This window comes from Mytilus californianus, unplaced genomic scaffold, assembly GCF_021869535.1.
Source record: "Mytilus californianus isolate M0D057914Y unplaced genomic scaffold, xbMytCali1.0.p SCAF_18, whole genome shotgun sequence".
In the NCBI taxonomy this organism is placed as follows: domain Eukaryota; kingdom Metazoa; phylum Mollusca; class Bivalvia; order Mytilida; family Mytilidae; genus Mytilus; species Mytilus californianus.
The window spans coordinates 6942177-6965040 of NW_026262666.1; the positions used below are offsets into that span (position 1 = coordinate 6942177).

A 22864-nucleotide genomic window follows, 5' to 3' on the forward strand; every position below is an offset into this window, starting at 1 on the left:
AATACAAAGGCATTTTCGTTCGAAAAAGAAATCCATGCATTTTAATATTCTCTGACGCGTTATTTTGTTCTTCTTAAATTTCATTTCTTTTCAATTCTGTAACAAGATCATGGAAGAAATAAATGAGATACTTGTTTTCCTTATGACTGAATAATGAACATTCACATATAGATTGGTAACCAAGGACTGTGTATGTCTGATCTTAAAAAATTAAGAAGTTCGAAACGCATCTTTTTTTTGAGTTTTTGAAAAACTTATTTTCTATTGATCTTTTCAGAGAAAAACTCATCAATATATAGATTTGGGTTTTCCTGATCTCATAATAGCAATTGGAGTTTCGTGTAAATTATAATAGAGACTTGGTAATACATAACTGAAATCAAATTTCAGTCATTAAGTGTTTAATGTAGAAATCGAAAATCATATTTAAACAAATCAAATAGATGATAATTTAGGGATTTTGATCTTAGCCATGTTAGCATAATATACGAATAAATTCAGTTTGTAGTTGTTATTTACTATATATTGTAATTCGGATCTATCAGTACATGGATAGCGTGACCGATTGTGTGAGTGTGACCATATATAGATAACAAATTATCTCATTGTAAATTGAAATAAATACTGTCATCATTGCAACAGTGTCTTATAATATCATTACATGTTTAATCCAAGTCAAATTATTTGTCATGAAGAATATTCTTATTTTCCTCATACTGTAGCGTTTCATTACTTCAGTATTCCTTATTACACCATATCCACATACTAGTTGACCTGTTATCCCATGCATTTAAAGGTTCGGAAGTTTAACGAAAACACGTAACGAAAGAAACAATCTGTGTAGAAACAATAAAACTATAGGGCACAATCATTGTGTGGTCCTGTACATAACTGTGTAAAGTCTATTTTTTCGAGATGAAATATAATGCAAACCCTGAAATATGTGTCAAGACATAGTATTCAATTATTGGAAAATAGGACAAAATTGTAATATGCAAGAAATTAAAGGTCACCATGATTTTTAAATAATGGAATGAATAAGAGAAGTAAGCAAAATCTATTTGTTCGGACATTCTAGTCGTTTATTTTTGTACTGTTTTCCAAATGTTATGTCAAAGATTAAATTTGTTTTTAAAATGTATTCGGTTTGTCCTATTTATTTCATGTGATTGTTGTTAAAATGCCTTTATTCGTCATATTCCGCACATATTGGTAGAAATGCATCTTTAAAATTAAATAACAGCAAAATGACAATCTTCTTGTTTTGTTTTAAACCTTGTTTAGTTCTATCATTTTATTTGCCCTTTTGTGAGTGAACATTACTATAATTAAGATAGACTGTAATCGGTAATAACAATATTTTATTCTTAGAATTTTGACTTATATCTAAAGCTCTATTATTACCTTTACGGAATTATCCACTATAAATAGAAAGGCTTACAAATTTAGTATTTCCCGAAAATTTGTATAGTACAAGCGTCAGGAAAAAGTGAATGACAAAAAAATTTTAACCGACCTAGAAAAAAATTTAACAACTGTACAAATGTATTGTTCTATAGTAATATTCTAGTAATTAGTTAATAAAATAATATAAATTTAACACGGCGACTGCTAAATTTGTAGTTTTAAATCATGATAAACATATAAGTTTACCTCTATTATTGGTGCAAATAAAATGTTTTAATTATTTTGTCGCAAATGAAATATGGTTTGTGGCGCAAATGAAAGATTATTTTGGCGCAAAATCAAAGCACCGTTCAAAATAAGATAAGGTGCACACATTCCAGACATTCTACGATAAAACATATTTATAAATAAATAAGTTAGAATGCAATAGAGGGATCCTCTCCTCGAGTCACACGAAAAACAATTAAAAAAAATAAAATAATGTCCTGATCAACGTTAGTGAAAACATTCAAGGTGTATATATATATGTATTTGCTAAAACAAAAGTGGTTAATGATGATAAGAACTTTGCACGCACACAAAACTGGACTCAAATGACATATAAGTTAACATAACTTTTACTTTTAATAATATCGAAAGAAACATATCCGTGTTTCATGATGACGTAGTACATTCTACATATTGTATACTTTTCTACTTAAGTAGAACACTATAGAATAACACTAGCCTGTAGATTATTGTTTATTCATTCTGTTTTTATGTTTTCAAACTTTCATAAAATCACTATCGTATGCACTTATGAACAAAAATTCATCAAAGATACCAGGCTCTAATTGTTTTTTTTTTTAAAAATTATGCCTAACTTGAAAAACGACCCAAATGAGACAGCGTTCCAATATGAGAAAATGGTCCATTAATAAACATTAGACGTCTGTCTATATGATTTGTTCAGTTCATAAGTGTACTACATAAACGAAAGAAATGGAACAGAAAGACTGAATTGTGTTTATACATGACACAAAAATCCTATACACATTTGAGAAAACCGAAACCATTTATCAGTTAGAGCAAATACTGATCGACCCAGAAGTCAGAGAAATGTGTCTTAGTAGGGTGACATGTCTTCTTGAAGACTGTTTATGTCTGAACTTGCACATTAAAAACCATCCTCAACGTTTCAGTGAAGTGCACAGCAAGATTTATATTAATATTATATGCACGCAATATTTGCCACTGAACGTAAACGACAATCCAACTTCAGCATCACCTTTTAACAGAATGTCTACAAAACAATAGAAAATACCTCCTTATAAGGAAATAGACACTGCCTTTCAACACTAAATTAACCTGAACAGCAATAATCAAACAAAAATGGGAAAACAATCAAATCAGAGCTTATCAAAAAAATCGTTAAACGCCTTTAGTTTGCGTTTCTGTGCACTGAGGCGACTTAAATGTTTTCATGTGTTATCAAGTATTTTCTTTACAATAGAGGTAGATAACCGTTGATAAAATGATAATCCAAAATGTCTTACATTTAATAAAAAAATATGTAATACATCATTCAATTTATAAATATTTTTTTTAAAGTAAAATGGAAAAAAAAACAAAAAAAAAAAAAAACCAAACACAATGACTACACCACATATTATGAGAGATACTATACGGTGGTTGGCTAACAATAAAAAATTGAAGACGCTACTCTTCTTCCCCCAAGATTGCGTCACTTGCTTAGTCACCTCTAGCTAAGTGGAATTGAAAAAAAGACACAGAAATACGTACAGTAAAACTCAGTTTATAAGAAGTCCAAGTCCGATGTTAGAACTGGTAACAGAAGAAACTAAGTAAAATGACAATGATCATCATAAATTAACAAACGACGACTAGTAGTCCGACCCTCAATAAAACTGATTGAAAGATTATGTTTTTATCATATTAACATGTTACCTACTATTAACAAAAAACTTAATGCAAAAAATCATAACACTATGTTTCCGCGAAGGGCCAAAAATATGTACACCACAACACATTCACAAATTAAGCGAAATGCGGTGTACTACTGAACATATTTTGAACAAGATATCTTTCAAAAATTATGTAGTTAAGAAAAACAGAAACCTATTTTTATTCTATTTGGTATCATTTTTCTGAGTTGTCTAAATGTACTTTTACTTTCGTTTCTCAGTATGTCAAAATAGTTAGTCAGAATTAAAATATACGTAATATATACGTAAAAATCATTATTACCTGATTCGCAGTTAACTAGGAAGGATATTCTTGTGCAAGAATTCAGGTTAATATAACTCATTTAAATGTAAGTACAAAATATTTAAGTTTTATTCTACTCAAAGTGAATATTTAGTTTAATGTATTTGACAAAATATTATTTTGTAAATATCGTTTGAATAAGATCATTTTAACGTGAGAAATATTCTAATAAAACTTCTTTATATTCATTTTGATTGTCAGATTTAACAACAGTAACACGATCATTGCTTTGTATCATTGGCAGGATCAAAACACTTAATGTGGCTACTGTTGAATGATCTGCCTTATAAGTAATAATCAAAATTGTCAAAGGTACATAAAAAGAGTAATATTGTATACATTGTTGTATGACCTATGCACAATGACTTTTGAGTATCCTATTATGTCCGCAGTCTCAAAATATATAAGGCAGGATGATAAAAAAGTATTATTTATTACTACCGATAATCTACATCCAGTTAATTGTCAAAACATTGCAAACGGATTTTAATTGATTTCACATTTGAGAGCTAATTTTTCTACTTTTACGTTAATATATGTGTCCTATTTCAGAAGTGAAAGCACTATCAAATAAAAACTAAATTAACATATAACACTCATTTAAGAATTAGTTTCCTAGGAACAGTTCAACTGTTCAAGCATTTGCCAATTAATTTCAAAATACTGTATTGCCACAAAGGGCCGAAAACTTGACACACCTAAACATTCTTACATCAAACTTTCCCAATTTAAGGAATAGCATTGAAAATATTTCTAACAAAATCTATTGTAATTGATGTTTCAAAAAATATATTCCAGTTATGGCACACATTTTATCAAATTTGAAGAAAACTATATGTGCTTTTGCTTTCGTTACTCTGTATTTCAAAATAGGACGTACCTATTAATTTACTATATCAACATTTCCTGATACACCGTTAAGTTCTCTTTGTATATTCGTCAAAAAGCAAAGGCATTTTAAAAACTCATTTCCATGAAAGCACAATTAATTGCAGTCTATATTTATTTTCAAAGTATATCATACATGGTCATAAGTTTGACATAATTATTAATTATTCTGTTGTTCAACTTCTTTTAAGCTCTTGGTTACTTTACAAATGTTTAAATTTTCAGTGAATGCTATTTTTATTAACAAAATAAAGAAGAATTATCCACCCTTTTCTCCGGTCCTCGAAAAATTGTTTGGTCAATACAATTCTTATTTAAACCAATTCGCTTTTCAGTGTTTAGTTTCATTAAATAGTATAGCAGCGCGGACCTGACAGGAAGCATTTGTGTTATTTAAAGGCATAAAAGATGACATGGTACCATAAGATGTAGATTTGAAAATGTTAATAGACATCGATCAGAATAACGTTGAAAGACTGTAAAACGTAATACCTAATCAGTGTTGGACTACTAATGGTTGAGGAAAACGAAAAATATGTTTCATCAAAAGTTTAGTGACATTTCTAGTCTAGTTTTAAACAGGGAATCGTTCTTTAAGACCACACTTTTCCTTTGTTAGAAGTTTAACAGAGGTCCGAAGTAAGGTTTAATCTTAATCTTATAATCAAGGATTTAACGAGGGTTACATTTTACCACAGGATGAACAACAGTAAAAAACCTACGGTTATATGTTAACCAAGGGTAATGGTATCTAATCTCTGTTGTCATTTAACCAAGAAATGAACAACCGGATCCAGGTGTCAAAATGATGTAGAAAAAACAGAACTATAACATTACAATCATATAGGTTAAGCTAAAGAAGACTAAACATAGCCATGATAGCGTAAAGACCCGATACAGAATTAGTGTTCTGCAACTATTTAACAATTAAAACATCATGTTAAATTTAAAACAGTGATTTTCTATAAAGAGCCAAAATCTGACATATCAAAATATCTATACATTAAAAAATTCTAATTAACGGAAAGTATTGAAAATGTGGCAATACAATATTTTTCTATTTTTATTTTAAACACATTACAAATTACATTTACTTAAATCTAAAAAAAAAATGCACTTTTGCTTTCGTATACATTTATAAACGATATCAAGATTTCCTGATAGATTGTTAATATAATTCAAATTTCAATATTGTTAACTTTAAAATATGAAAATAAGGGAGAAGGATTCAGATAGGTTTTGGGTGTTTCCGAACCCCTCGTTGTCTATTGTAAAATTGAAATTTGCGCACTTTCCAAAAAAAGTTGTTTAAACTAATAATACTGTTCCTTGCAGTATGACATGTCAGAAACAAGAACTCGTAAAAGTAACATTCTGCTCAAGACAATATCGTTGATCGTTAGTAAAATGACCCTTTACCATTGTGTTAAAATACGAAATCTTTCAATGTGTGCTCTGAGCCAGTATGCAATCCTTTATAAATTATGTAGCGTGACCACATTTTCTGAAAAGATCTGCTACGATACTGTTACACCTGTCCTTACCTTTGGTTTTAAATAGCTTTTTATGGAATGTTTTTGTTTATAAAAGTACATTCAATTTGTGTATTGATTTAACACATTGTCTGAAATTTTCTGCTATATCATATCATTTACGGAATCCTCATTCAGAAAATTAAATTCACCGTTGACCCAATTGTGTATTTTCTGAAATTTAATTCAATAGAAAGTGAAACTACAACTTGATAAATTTCCTGGGAGATTTAATCGGGGTTTTAAACTTGTCAAATTTCCAAGTTTATTTTTAGAAATTTAACAGTACGGTTAGCAATTTGGGGTATATAAGAAAACATTTTATTTAAACATTTAATATGCAGTGTGGTTTGATATGGATTACATAACAAAGACCAGCTCTAAGGTACTAAGTGTTTAAAGTGCAATTTCATTAGTAATTTTCGGAAGATACAACCAGAAGACAGTATTTATTTAGACTTTAATTGTAATGTAAAACGTGACTTTATTGACATTATATATTGTATTATTAATAACATACACTGATTTGGATTATATGGATAGCGTGAGTATAACAACCGATCTCTTATCAAACTATCTCATTGTACATTGAAATAAATACTGTAACCATTGCATCAGTTTCTTTTTGTCGTACCATTGTATACAATTGTGAATGGAAATGGGGAAATATATATAAATGAAAGTTATTTAGTCTCTTGTTTTTTACTGTTTCAATCAGTCATGATATATCATTTTGATTCAGTAGTTTTTCAATATATTCAAAGCTAACCATGCGTTTCGGTCTTCAAAGATTAATTATAGGCTACCGAAAATGAAATAATTTGTCACATTTATTGTGAAGTATTATCCTCTCTTCCATATCATACCCTACTGTTTAAATCCTGCTCTGTCACACTAGTTAATAGTAAAATGATTAATTTAAATAACCTTTTTAATCAAATAAGAATGTTAATGACCTTTTTAATCAAATAACCATTTTAATGACCTTTTTAAATCAAATAATACTTTAAAGACATCGGTTGAATCCTAGTGCCTTATTTTACTTTGACTAAATAAATGAACTATGTTGTTAGCCATATATACGGTATGGGCTTTTCTGTTTGTCTATATTTTTTTTACTATCGCTTCATTTCGACTCTCGTGGATAGTTGTCTCATTGGCCAACATACCATATCTCCTTATTTAATATATATATCAGGCCATGGATATTTATCTTTTCGGAAAACTTTAATTTTTAAAGTTTGCGGAAAGAGATAATTTGAGAAACTTTCATCTGATGTATTTTCTCTATATACATAGAATGTTGATACTATGATTGGGGAAAATTTTAAAACAGACACAATGTGGTTTGAAATTATTTTCATTATACAACAGATTTCGGGATCATAGTTTAGGCAGAAGCTTTCAAATGTTGGGGAATATTTAAAGACATGAATTGGATGTATACTGATAAGTTATGTGTGATGGTGACCTAAAACGATATATATTTGGTCAGTAAATTCCATATGGGATTCCGCTTCTTACACAGTGTACTAGAGATCTGATACGATATATACGGGGTTAGTAAATTCCATATAAAATTTACTGACCACGTATATGTTTAAACCCCATATATATTTACTGACCCCGTGCATATCGTATTAGGTCATTAGCACATTGTGTAACGAATTTATCTGACTAACTATATGGCATTTAGACTAGTTGCTTAATGTTTATCATTAATTTCTTCATCTGTTTTTATGAAGGGGCGTAACACCACTGCTAACATGAAATATAACACGTTCCACTGATCAAATATTGTAAATATACGGTCATATTTTCTTAAAAGTCATGGAAGTGTCTGGGAGGGAAGATATATTTAAATTTAATCAAAGAGATTTTGTGTAATATGTGAACGATTACAACCATAAGTTTAGCTGTCCTGAAACAGTTTCTGCGTTATCCAGTTCTTAAAAATTACAAGAAAGCAGTACGTAAATCATATTAGTTTTCGATTCAACACAATACCATTGATACTGTTAATCAAAGTAATAGAGTAATACATTTGTGTGGCTAAACCGCTTTTCTGGATTTACTTTAATCAGGCGCGCTCAAACCTGATGTCACTATATATATAAAAAATGGACCTTTATTATGATCAAGATTCATTATTAATTTTTGTAAGATACATTTTGACCGCTAACATCATACTAATATAACGCACCCCTTAATGCACATTGAATATTTTATTTGATATATATCTAACCTTTGAATATAGATGCGTAAACGTGTGTTTGATGATAACAATTGATTTGAAACAAATCGTTTTATTATAAATAAAACCAAATACAGTCAGAACCAAATTAGTATCTTTAGTTTTATCGTTATCAAGTTCTTAAAAATTACAAGAAGCAGTACGTAAATCATATTAGTTTTTGATTCAACATAATACCATTGATACTGTTATTCAAAGTAATAAGTTATAAATTTGTGTGGCTAAACCGCTATTCTGGATGTACTTTAATCAGGCGAGCTCAAATCGGATGTCACTATATGTATATAAATGGACCTTTATTGGAAGATTCATTATTAATTTTTGGAAGATACATTTTGACCGCTAACATCATAATAATATAACACAGCCCTTCATGCACATTAAAGATATTATTAGCTACATGTATATATATAACATTTGAATATGGATGCGTTAACGTGTGTATGAGTATGACAGTTGCTTTCAAACAAATCGTTTTATTATAAATAAAACAGAATAAGGTCAAGCACGTAATCAGTAGAATGTTATAATTTTATCTTTATAATCTTAAGTTCACACACCGTTTTCTAATCCTCATATTATTGTGTTTCAATTCTGCACTTTTTTTTAACTGTGTCCTTTTATTAATGCAATGTTTTTTTCGTTTTAAAAACAAACCCATGCATTCCACTTTTCCCCAAAGCGTTATCTTGATCAACTAAAATTCCATTACGTTTCAATTCTGTAACTATTTGACGGAAGAAAGAAATAAAATACTTGTTATTTAAACTAAAAGCAATGTATAGTGATCATATATAGTCCTTAATATAACAGTATAAAATTGAGGTCAAACATGATGAATAAATGTAATGAATCAAAACCTGAATCCTGTTGTATTGGTTTGGACTACAATAGCGGATTGGTTAATATCCTGTGCAACCCTTATACGTCATATGTTATTCTAAAAGCGTTGGTCATTTCAGGATATATAATTAGTTATAAGCGTGTCTCGTATTCGTCCGAACAGGGAATTTATAATTTAAAAATTTGTATTTTACCAAAAACGGAGTCTTTATGACTGCATAATGAACATTCACATTGGTTATCGATAGGTAACCAAGGACTGTGTATGTCTGATCTAGAAAATTTCCTAAAATGAGAACGAAATGCATCTTTTTTTTTGGAGTTTTTGAGAAACTTATTTACTACTTATGTATTATTGGCGCTAATGAAATGTTTATTTTTTGACGCAAATGAAATGAATATTTTATGACGCAAATGAAATATGGTTTGTGGCGCAAATGAAAGATTATTTTGGCGCAAAAGCTAAGCACCGCACAAAAAAATGATAAAATGTACACATTCCAGACATTCTACGACAAAACATATCTAAAAATGAATAAAACAGAATGCGAAAGAGGGAGCCTGTCCTTGAGTAATCTGAGAAACAATAAAAAAAGTGGTATCCCGATCAACGTTAGTGAACAATTTCAGGGTTGATTGGTGTATTTGTATCTATTGGCTAAATAAAACATGTGGTAAATTATGATAAGAACTTTGCACCAAAAAAACCCCGACTCAAATGACATATAAGTTAACCTAACTTTAACCTTTGATACTATCCAAAAGAAATTTTCCGTGTTTCATGGTGATGTAGTACATTATACATATTGTATACTTTTCTACTATTACACATGTATTAATAGAACACTGAAGAATAACAACAACCTATAGATAATTGTTAATTCAATCTGTTTTTGTGTTTTGAAACTTGCATAAGATCACTTCTGTTTGCACTTATAAACAAAAACTCATCAAATATACTAGGGTGTAATTGGTTACTTTATAATAATGTCTTACTCGAAAAAAGAGCCAAAAAAAAAGACAGCATTCCAATTATAATAAAATGGTTCACTAACAAACATTAGAGTTTTGTCTATATGATTTTTAAGTTCATAGGTGTACTACATAAACGAACGAAATGGAATAGAAAGACTGAATTGTATTTATACATAACATAAACTCCTTTACACATTTGAGAAACCATTTATCAGTTACAGCAAAAACTGATCGACACGGATATCAGAATGATGTGTCTTGGTGGGATGACATGACTGTTAATGTCTAAACTTATACGTTAAAAACCATGCTCAACGTTTGAGTGTAATGCACAGCTAGATTCATATTGATATTACAAATGTATAAAAACATGTTCTCGCTCATATGTGCACGTAATATTTTCCACGTAACGTAAACGTAACGACAATCCAACTTCAGCATCACCTTTCATACAGAATGTTAACGAAACAAAAGAAAATGCCTCCTTATAAGGTAATAGACACTGCCTTTCACCACTAAATAAATCTAAACAGCAATAATCAAACAAAAACTAGGGAAAAATCAAATCAAAGCTGATCCAGAAAATCGCTAAATGCCTTTAGCATGACGTTTTTGTGCTCTGAGGCGACTTAATTTTTTCATGTGTTATCGGGTATTTTCAAAAACTCATATGATATATTGCAGTTATTTCTTTACAATAGAGAAAGATAAACGTTCATAAAACGATAATCCAAAATGTCCTACATTTAATAAAAATATGTGTAATATATCAGTCAATTTATTCATTTCTTTTTAGAGTAAAATACAAAAAAAAAAACAACAACAATGAATACACTAAAGATAATGATAGATACTATACAGTGGTTTCCTAAACATATATAAAACTTAAGAAACTACTCTTCTTCCCCCAAGATTGAGTCACTTGCTGATTCACCTCTAGCCAAGTGAAATAAAAAAGACACAGAAATACGTACAGTAATACTTTGTTTAAAAGAAGTCCCAGTCCTATGTTGGAACTGGTAACTGAAGAAACTAAACAAAATGACAATGAATAACATAAATTAGCAAACGACTACGATTAGTTAAAGACATGCAAGCTCCGGAGCTCAATGAAACTGATCGAAAGATTATGTTTTTATCATATTAACATGTTACCTATTATTAACAAAAAACATAATGCAGAAAATCATAACACTATGCTGCCGCGACGTGCCAAAAATATGTACACCACAACACATTCACAAATTATCCGAAATGCAGTGTACTACTGAACATATTTCGAACAAGATATCGTTCAAAAATTATGTAGTTAAGAAAAACAATAACCTATTTTTATTCTATTTGGTATCATTTTTCTGAGTTGTCTAAATGTACTTTTACTTTCGTTTCTCAGTATGCCAAATAGATAGTCAGAATTAAAATATACGTAATATATACGTAAAAATCATTATTACCTGATTCGCAGTTAACTAGGAAGGATATTCTTGTGCAAGAATTCAGGTTAATATAACTCATTTAGATGTAAGTACAAAATATTTAAGTTTTATTCTACTCAAAGTGAATATTTAGTAAATGTATTTGACAAAATATTATTTTGTAAATATCGTTTGACTAAGATCATTTTCACGTCAGAAATATTCTAATAAATTATTAGAACAAAGACTTCTTTATATTCATTTTCATTGTGAGAATTAACAACAGTAACACAATCATTGCAAAGTATCATTGACAGGATCAAAACACTTAATGTGGCTACTGTTGAATGATCTGCCTTATAAGTAATAATCAAAATTGTCAAAGGTACATAAAAAGAGTAATATTGTATACATTGTTGTATGACCTATGCACAATGACTTTTGAGTATCCTATTATGTCCGCAGTCTCAAAATATATAAGGCAGGATGATAAAAAAGTATTATTTATTACTACCGATAATCTACATCCAGTTAATTGTCAAAGCATTGCAAACGGATTTTAATTGATTTCACATTTGAGAACTAGTTTTTTCTACTTTTTACGTTAATATATGTGTCCTATTTCAGAAATGAAAGCACTATTAAATAAAAACTAAATTAACATATAACACTCATTTAAGAATTAGTTTCCTACGAACAGTTCAATAGTTCAAGCATTTGCCAATTAATTTCAAAATACTGTATTGCCACAAAGGGCCGAAAATTTGACACACCTAAACATTCTTACATCAAACTATCCCAATTTAAGGAATAGCATTGAAAATATTTCTAACAAAATCTATTATAATTGATGTTTAAAAAACAAAATCCCAGTTATGACACACATTTTATCAAATTTGAAGAAAACAATATGTGCTTTTGCTTTCGTTACTCTGTATTTCAAAATAGGACGTACCTATTTATTAACTATATTAACATTTCCTGATACACCGTTAAGTACACTTTGTATATTCGTCAAAAAGCAAAGGCATTTTAAAAACTCATTTCCATGAAAGCACAATTAATTGCAGTCTATTTATTTTCAAAGTATATCATACATGGTCATAAGTTTGACATTATTATTAATTATTCTGTTGTTCAACTTCTTTTAAGCCCTTGGTTACGTTACAAATGATTAAATTTTCAGTGAATGCTATTTTTTTTAACAAAATAAAGAATTATCCACCCTTTTTTCCGGTCCTCGAAAAATTGTTTGATCAATACAATTCTTATGAAAAACAAATTCGCTTTTCAGTGTTTAGTTTCATTAAATAGTATAGCAGCGCGGACCTAATAGGAATCATTTTTGTTATTTAAAGGCATAAAAGATGACATGGTAACATAAGATATAGATTTGAAAATGTTAATAGACATCGATCAGAATAACGTTGAAAGACTGTAAAACGTAATACCTAATCAGTATTGAACTACTAATGGTTGAGGAAAACGAAAAATATGTTTTATCAAAAGTTTAGTGACATTTCTAGTCTAGTTTTAAGCAGAAAATTGTTCATTTAGACCACACTTTTCCTTTGTTAGAAGTTTAAAAGAGGTCCGAAGCAAGGTTTAATCTGAATTTTATAATGAAGGATTTAACGAGGGTTACATTTTACCACAGGATGAACAACCTACGGTTATATGTTAACCAAGGGTAATGGTATCTAATCTCTGATGTAATTTAACCAAGAAATGAACAACCGGATCCAGGTGTCAAAATGATGTAGATAAAACAGAACAATAACATTACAATCATATAGGTTAAGCTAAAGAAGACTAAACATAGCGTAAAGACCCGATACAGAATTAGTGTTCTGCAACTATTTAACAATTAAAACATCATGTTAAATTTAAAACAGTGATTTTCTATAAAGAGCCAAAATCTGACATATCAAAATATCTATACATTAAAATATTCTAATTAGCGGAAAGTATTGAAAATATGGCAATACAATATTTTTCTATTTTTATTTTAAACACATTACAAATTACATTTACTTAAATCTAAAAAAAAATGCACTTTTGCTTTCGTTTCCATTTATATACGATATCAAAATTTCCTGATAGATTGTTAATATAATTCAAATTTCAATATTGTTAACTTTAAAATACGAAAATAAGGGAGAAGGATTCAGATAGGTTTTGGGTGTTTCCGAACCCCTCGTTGTCTATTGTAAAATTGAAATTTGTGCACTTTCAAAAAAAAGTTGTTTAAACAAATAATACTGTTCATTGCAGTATGATATGTCAGAAACAAGAAATCGTAAAAGTAACATTCTGCTCGAGACAATATCGTTGATCGTTAGTAAAATGACCCCTTACCATTTTTGTTAAAATACGAAACCTGTCAATGTGTGCTCTGAGCCACAAAAGTAAGCTTACATCTTCAATACAAATATTCATGAATGTTGCTATTCTAATTTTGAAATAGGATCTGATTGTTATTAAAACAAAAGTAACTCACTACGTCAGCAGAACAAACGAATGCACAAACGGAGAACTTGTTGATACAATCGGTCAGGACATCATTAGATAATTTTTTGGATAATCGATGAAATAGTGCTAATTAGTTGATATTGTGTTCTTATTATGTTGGTTGTTGTATTCATTCGAATTTTGTTTATGAAAGTCCCTGTATTTTTTTATCCCAAAGTTCAAAAAACGTTGAATTAAAAAAAAAAAGAAAACACGGGAACGAGATAATTTTTTTTAACTATTAGCACAAAAATACCATTGGTGAAAAACAGTTGAGAATACATAGTGATAATAGATCGAAGATAATAAAAAAACACTATGACAAATAGAAAAATACGATAGACGAAAAGATAAACAGGGGAACAAACTGGAAATAGTTCTCGAGATCCATAAATCACCACCAAGAAAACCAAAACGCAAGCAACCCAATTGCTATAAAAATCAAAAAAACAATTGTTGAGAGAATAATTGAAGGTCTTAACAAATTAAAATTTTCCAAAAAAAAATGATAAGAAGCTACTTCCGGTTTACCCAAAGAGTCAAATTAGGTTCCTACACTCTTAAAAAATGTTTGGTTTCGATATACTTTTGCCTGAAATAAGGGAAAAAATTTGCTAAGTCCGGTTTGGAAATAACATTTTCGGTTGCATATAAAAGCTTCATTCATACTTATGCAACAACAATATGATTTCTATAATTTTTTGCTTAAAATAATGGAGAAAATCTGCAGCTTCCGATTTAAAAAATAAAAAAAAAAAATACTCCCAATACCGTCTGGTTACCTCACAATGATTCCCAAAATATAGTTCTATGTACTTTTATATTAAATCAGTACAAGAAATGAATACTTCCGGTTTAAGAAATGGCCTTTTCGTCAGACCTTTTCAAAGTTGTATGTCTATCAACCGAATGCAAAAAAAAAAACGCTATTGCTTTATCACGTAAAAAATATGAATTAATAGAGTAAGATCAAAAACTTCAAATACATTGAACTTAATTTCAAGGTCATAATGCAAGTACCTCATATCATATGACCCTACGTCCCATCTTTATATAGATAATGAGCTATATCCCAACACATCTAATTCTAAAAATTCTAAAAATATACAGCAACTTGATATAAATGCCAAAATGCTACGTTCTGTCAACAAAACTCATCACAACACAACGTCAAATCCGGTTAAGGATACTTCCGGTTGACCTTTTTCAAGGTCATATGGGAACCAGCCTAATGTTAAAGGCCGTTTGCCTTCATCATATACTAGTATTAAGTTAAAATAAAGGTCAAAATTTGGAACGTCTATTTAAACTTTGACCTTTATCGAAATATCAAGGTCAAAGGTTCATGACCATTAATAACAAGCAAATCATATAGATAGCTATGAAATGCCCCGAAATAATTAAATGTAAAACAATTAAAACGAGGTAGCGATGGTCTTATATCATTGATGCACGTATAATGCAATAATCGAAAAACAAATATTTGTATACAGAAACAAACGACAACCATTGAATGATAAGGTTCTGACTTGGAAACAAGCGTATACAGAATATGGCAGAGTTAAATCTATGTGTAAGCTCTCAACCATTTCAAATCTAAGACGGTGGTGTAATAAAGCATAACATCCGAACAGATTGCGAAAAAAGAAACAAAAACACATAAAAAACCCCAAGAAAAACTGATCTCAGGGTTTCGGTTTAAAATAGTCACTCCAAATGTCATGCTTTTCAACAGTGATTTCTCGTACATAAATGGTTTCTATGCATTTCTCTTTGAAATAAGTGACATAAATGTCTACTTCCGGTATGCAAAATACCACGTCGGGTGTCTTCAGACAGTTTTCTTTACACTGATTCGAAAAAAAAAAATGTTTTGATATTATTTTACTTGAAATCAGGAATAAAAATAGTTACTTCCGTTGTATAAAATGCAACTTCCTGTGTCATATAATCAAATGGCAAAATCAAAAACTCAAACACATCAAACGAATGGAAAACAACTCTCATATTCCTGACATGGTACATGTAAAAAAGAAGATGTAGTATGATTGTCAATTAGACAACTCTTCACAAGACACAAAAATAAACAACTACAGGTCACTGAACGGTCGTCAACAATGAGGAAAGCCCATACCGCATAGTCAGCTATTAAAGGGCCCGAAATGACATGTGTAAAACAATTCAAACGAGAAAACTAACTGCCTAATTTATGTACAAAATAGTGAACGAGAAACAAGCATGCAACACAGCAACAAATGACAACCACTGATCTACAGGCTCCTGACTTGGGACAGGCACATACATAATGTGGCGGGGTTAAACATGCTAGCAGGTGCCCACCCATCCCCTAACCTTGGACAATGGTGTAACTGTACAACATACAAACAAATTATAAAAATAAGTTGGAAAAGGCTTACCTCATCAGAAGGGTACAAATGGATATACATCTAACAAAAACACAGAATGAACGTGGCCGGGTAATCATAGTTAATTGAGGTTTTCTTTTACTTTGAATGTTGGCCTTAACGTATGTACTTATTTATTTACATCTATCGGATAATATACAGGGTTCAAAATATAGAGGTATTTATAACACAATGTGAGTTTCAAAAAAATCATCTGTAATTTTAAAGTATTACATTATTTCAGATCTGCCAATTAAAACAAATTACAATTTAGATATGGCAATCGATGAATACTGATGAACTTAAAACAGTGGCCGGGATAAACAGGTCTTTTGAAGTTTCAATCCTCCCCTGATTTTAATTCCGGTCAGTAGATTAACAAATGCCACTTCAAGAAACATACTATCGAAACTATGAAAGGAACATACGAAATAACAGTACAATAGATATAAAACACTAATGTAATAAATACGGCGTGTAGCACCCACAACTAAATCAAACAGACAAATATTTTGGCCTCCGTCATCATTATAATCCGTAATCGTCGAATGGTGCTTCTGGTTCGAAACCATTTGCACCGTTTTTGATATTAAAAGCTTTATTCTCGTCAAAATAAACACTTTTTCCGTTCTATAAAAAATAATCCGCAAATAGCAATACTGCAAACATTATACTTGGATGCATATGTCGTTAGGTTTACACGAGTTAAGGGACATAGACAGCTTGATAACCACCAATGTTTTTGTGCAGTCAGAATGTTGTCAATGCTAATTAAGCATTCTTGGTTCGTCAATTCTAGTTTTGCCCATTCCTGTTCATCCTTTCATATCTGAACTTGAGGAATTTGCTTTGTTCATTTTGAACGCGGAGTTATAATATCTTAAATCATTTCGACTCTATTGACATGATTGAATAATTGTCTCATAGTCAATCATTCAACATCTCCTTATGAACAAAAGAAGATGTGGTATGATTTCCGATGAGACAACTTTCAGCCAGAGTCCACATGACGTAGAAAACAAATTTAGGTCACCGAAGGGCCTACAACAATGAACAAAACCCACACAGCATATAAGCTACGAAAGGGATATCTCCGTCTTCACTTTTGTAGGGTGCAAAATCTGTGTTAATTCAAAACTAAAATATAAAAATATATAGAAACGGTTGTTGAAACAAAAGTATCAATAAGTTTGAAGAATTTGTTCTATATTACAGGTCTTGATCCTTAAATAATTATAATTATCAAAATAACTATCACAAAGATATATTATTTAATAAAATCACATATTTGTATTTAAGCTCTGTCTTATATTACAGAATAAAGAAGATAACATGGGAAACTATATGAGTATACACATGTACGAGCCAGTTGTTGAAAGTGTAAGTAAATAAACAATTAAATAGCATTGATAAATTGCCTTGTAATAAAAACTTATATCAACTTAAGAGATGCAAAAAGTCAAAACAATGAAAACCAAATTAACAGGTACATTTTTTACTATCTGAGTAAATGGTAAAGACAATTTTATTTCAAAAGCTAAATATTTAGCCATTTCATCATTTCTTATTTTGTTGACTTATGATTCCTTTTAATTCTCTTTTTCAATGTAGGATATTCCATCCCTCGGCCACACGTTGGTTTGTGAAACACCAGGAAGTGATATGCAACCATCCATGGAGAATACTACTGACAATATCTTAGAACAGTTGCCAAAAGTTGTAAGTGATCTTATTATTGTAAACAAACCGGAATTATTGAAAAAAAAAAAAAAAAAAAAATGAAATAGCTGAACTCGTGTAGATAAAATAGTGCGAAATATAATATGTATTTTATACATGTCTCATAATGATCAGATCTTCTGTAGTCATATTGGATGTCAGTTAAACTACAATGTCTTACAATAACGATGTTGCTGGATTTTCTGCTTACTTCTTTGTCTAATAATTAAACACTTTATTTAGCGACTGTTTTATGCAATATATTCTTGGATAGATTTCCAGTTAGATATACATGTACTTACTAAAACTACAATTGCAATTTCTTTAGACAAATTGATCTTCGAATGTTAAGCCATGTGAAATAAGGGATGTGATTTGCTCGCCAGGGACCCAACAATCATAAACCAGATGACAAAGATGGAAACACTTACATGTCACCATAAAGCCTTCGCCATTTTAGTTAATTTCGATTACATAGCTCCTTATGAGTTTACATATTACTGTTGTGTTCTCGAGTGTAACAAGTGAAGTAAATAGATGAAAAAAAACCCAACCAGATGGGGCTATAAACAATCTTTAACGTAAAGTTAGGTGTTTCCTTTTGATCCATTTTGCAGAACAGCAATTAGATCCATGTTCCGTTACTTCATTAAATATGACAAATGCGCATATCATAAAAAGGATAACAGCTTGTAGGCACATTTGCCATAAGTTTATGAACTATATTCTTGTTTTTTTCATTCCGGGATAGAAAGATACATAAACAACACACAGCATTCGAACACTAATATACATTTACATCATGGAAAATTCAATTGTTTTTGAGATAGCAACCTGCATTGAAAAACAACATTTTCTGCTTTTTCATTCTTCATCAGAGTGTTATATATATACAATTTATGTCATTATTTTTAGTTTATAACTTGCTTAAGTATAATATACATCATGTAGAAAAAAATAATTTATGGAACATACCTGTTGTATTTTTAAGAGTGGAAACACTTCTAAGAAAAGCGATTGGAACTCTGGATGCAAAGAGAGGAATGATGTCTCCGCTAGCCTCATGCAGATGAAGTGCTTGGATGAACAAAATATGCCGTACCTAGAAAAAGATGTAGGAGTACATCAGGGAGAGATCAAATTTGATCCAATCGCAATCAAAGTTTGTTTTCTCAACGAAATACTTGTAAGTTCAAATAAAACACACTGATACAAAGCAATATACTCAAATCTGCCAATCCCTCTCATTTTCTATAAATGGTTTGTAAAGAAAACATATACATATATACAGAGACAATTACATCCAGAAGTGTACAATGAGGGTCGACGGAGAACAAAACTTAATGAGATAAGGGATGATTTCAGCTTTCAAATTGTTTACTCTCCAGTTCTATGTTGTCTGCCTCATACCTTCATTTAAATCTAAAAATTGACAATGACAGTCGGTGGAAAACATTTCAGCTTTCCTTGATCGGAGGTTACTGCTTATAAGCAAGCTATTGAACCAAGGGTTCCTAGTGTTAAAGTTGAAGTTATTCCGACGTATATGTTCCAACTGTCGTAACCACAATCCTTCCTTTTCCTCGATTGTGACATAACCGATTATGTACTGTGAACGTACCTTGATTCGGTGGGTACCGAATAGTATTTTCATATTGCTTTTTTCATGAGAGTTAATTCAACAATTCAAAGTACATTTGTAGCATTGTTTATGTAACCGTTTTCTTTTAGTGACAAGTTTATGGCACAATTAACACCTTTGATGATCTTTAATTTTCGATTACTTCATTTCGGATTAATTAGTGTCATCACTTCTGATTACACGTCTGCAGTAATTAAGATGTTTACTTTGCAATTTCCTTCAGTCGAGACAATTTGTAAGCATAGATAAATTATCTTATTTCCGAATGCAATTGTTTTATTAAAAATTTGATGAATGTTGTTAGTAATGAGCTTCACTCGATATTTTTCAGAAAACTAGAATCCACGAATTTAAGAAGCCACGAACATGTAACTTTTGCTCAAACCACGAAAATTAATACCCACGAATAAAAGTACTGTCACAGTATTTACAATGAGCAACACGACGGGTGCAAATATTGGAACATAATATGCTTACTCTTTCGGAGCAAATGGAAACACCCCTCTTCCCGTTTTTCGGTTGGGTTCGTGTTGAGTTTCCTCATTGGCAATCATACCACATCTTCTATTTTTTATATTTTGTTATTTTGTTTGTCTTTTCGTCGTCTGCCGTTTTTTTGCAATTTCGTTGTCAGTTTATCTCGACTTTTGAGTTTTGAATGACCCTCCGGATTGTCCGCTAATTTTGTATAGAAAATTACCCTTTTAAGTGTATCCAATATTTGCACGAGAAACACAAATGATATAATAAAGGTTTATTTTACTGATATATTCAGATAATTATATATCGTTTATATCAATCTTTTTCCAGTCTTATCCCGAACACAGAGTCGGATGCCAGAAAGGATTACTTCTACAGAACCACCAAGCTGTTGACAACTATAGAAAAAACATTCAAGATAAGCAACAGCAATCCAATATTTCGGAAAAAGAAGCGATAAGAAAGCGAGTAGAGCAGAGTAGAGTGCGAAAGGTAAATAAATTAATGAAAGATACATGTACATCGATATTGTGTATTGTCGTTTTACATGAGATGAATAACAAATTTAATAAATTATTTGATTTATTTCATATTTGAGCTGCGTCGGATAGAAATCGACCTTATGCAAGGACCCGAATACATTTTGTACATGTACAGGTAAAAGACTTTGATTGATTTTGGAACATTCAAATGCGAAATAAAAGAAGATTTTTGGTATATTTTATAGGGTTCTTATATGAACCCGATTTTCAAACAGTTACAGACTTTGTACAGAAATTTTGTCAACCTAAAATAGGTAAACAGATGTATTGATATTCATTTGTATAAGGTCGATTTCTATCCGACGCAGCTCATTTGAATGTCGTTTTTTTCATTTGACGATAGTCCTATTAATCAATGTAGTATTAACCGTCTTCTCAAATGTCATTACTTTCAAGTGTCTGTTGTTATTCTGTGGTTTACATGTTGTAATGTACTATAATATTATTTATTTATTTATGTATTTTTCTGTCCTGAGTGTTCTTGCGTTTATTTGTCCTGTATTCCTGTCACGTAATGTTGTCATTTTAGCAATATTTTTAACATTGACATACAAGCGGAAGGTTTGGCTAGCCATAAAACCAGGTTCAACCCACTATTTTTTCTTAAAATATCCTGTACCAAGTCAAGAATATGGCAGTTGTTATCAATTAGTCCGTTTTTTTGTGTATGTTGGCGTTTGTTTTTGTTGCAGTTCAGTGTTTCTGTTGTTCCGTTGTTTCCTCTTATAGTTGACGTGTTTCCCTCATTTTTGGTTTGATTTGATTGATTGTTGGTTGCTTAACGTCCAGTGTAGTTTTGGTTTGTGACCCGGATTTGTTTTTGCTTAATCGATTGATGACTATTGAACAGCGGTATACTACTTTTGCCTTTACTTACAAAGATGTTTGAATACATGTTTAAAGTAATTACCATGTTTCCATTTTTTCATAAAGTGAAATTGTTATGTATAAGTTGTTATCAATGCCCAATATATAATTTGACGCTTTCTAATTTTTATGTGGTTTCCTGAAAGATTGCCTACATGATATAGATATGAAGGTTGTGTGTACATTGATATACATACCATGCGTTTTGATTACATTTGACACGACACTTAATTTCTGGCATTTGTAAAAAATATATAAAGTTTCATTTTTATTTTTAGATAATTGACTTAGATGATGACATGGATGATCCATTGAAGACATCGTGTAATACTGAAAGAAATTTTCAAGCTTCAAGCGGCACACACCACAATAATGAGTTGGAAAGATTAGATAAGATGCCATGTGGCGTTGCCTACAGAATGAAATATTAAATATTAATAAATGCATTCGTCTTTTTGAATTGTTTTATTTTCTATTCAAACTTTACAAAAATCGGAGGTAATAAAATATATAGTACTGATAGTAGGGCCGATGTCAGATTACTAAATAGAAAGAACCGAATATTAAATTGGAAAAACCCAATAGAAGGAACTGATTCTCACTAGAAAAAAACTTGAATCATCCTTAATAACTTTAAAAGGCGGTAATAATAATTGATCCCTAGTCCTTCTTCTCACCACAGAATAACATAATAGGATAAAATAATTTAAAAAATACATACGTATTAAAATCAGGGAGGGTATATTGAGTTAAATCATTTCTTTCTATCTGAAAAAGAGAAAGAAGGTACCAAGGGATAACATATAAACAGACAACACCATGGTAAAATAAACCAAAAAAGGACGAAAAACAATAGCACAAAATTACATAGAAAACGAAAGACTATACAATACGAATTCCACCAAAAACAGGAGATGAACTCATGTGCCCCAAAAAGGTATGCAGTTCCTGCTCTTCATGTGGCAACCGTCGTGTTGCTCATACAAGTAAAAATACAGAAATAGATCGCCTTTGGTAATGACACAATCGGGAAAAATTTGGAACATATTTATATTTCCCATCGAACTTAAAAAAAAAAGGATACAACAAATTAAAAATAGAGATGATTTCAGCATT

General features: G+C 30.4%; 1 protein-coding gene across 3 annotated transcripts; it reads left to right on the top strand.

Annotated features, from left to right (window-relative positions):
- Window positions 1-287: 287 nt before the first annotated feature.
- Window positions 288-22187, top strand: LOC127726662 (uncharacterized). Of its 3 annotated transcripts, XM_052234111.1 has the most exons (7): window positions 1592-3721; window positions 4899-6480; window positions 17816-17878; window positions 18110-18217; window positions 19209-19403; window positions 20670-20831; window positions 22027-22187. In XM_052234111.1, the coding sequence occupies exons 2-7, from the start codon at window positions 6451-6453 to the stop codon at window positions 22177-22179; spliced, it is 711 nt and encodes a 236-aa protein (XP_052090071.1). In that variant the 5' UTR covers window positions 1592-3721; window positions 4899-6450; the 3' UTR covers window positions 22180-22187. The 3 variants fall into 3 exon arrangements, with proteins under 3 accessions (XP_052090072.1, XP_052090071.1, XP_052090073.1); XM_052234112.1 differs by lacking the exons at window positions 1592-3721; window positions 4899-6480 and adding an exon at window positions 288-569; XM_052234113.1 differs by lacking the exon at window positions 4899-6480.
- Window positions 22188-22864: the final 677 nt, after the last annotated feature.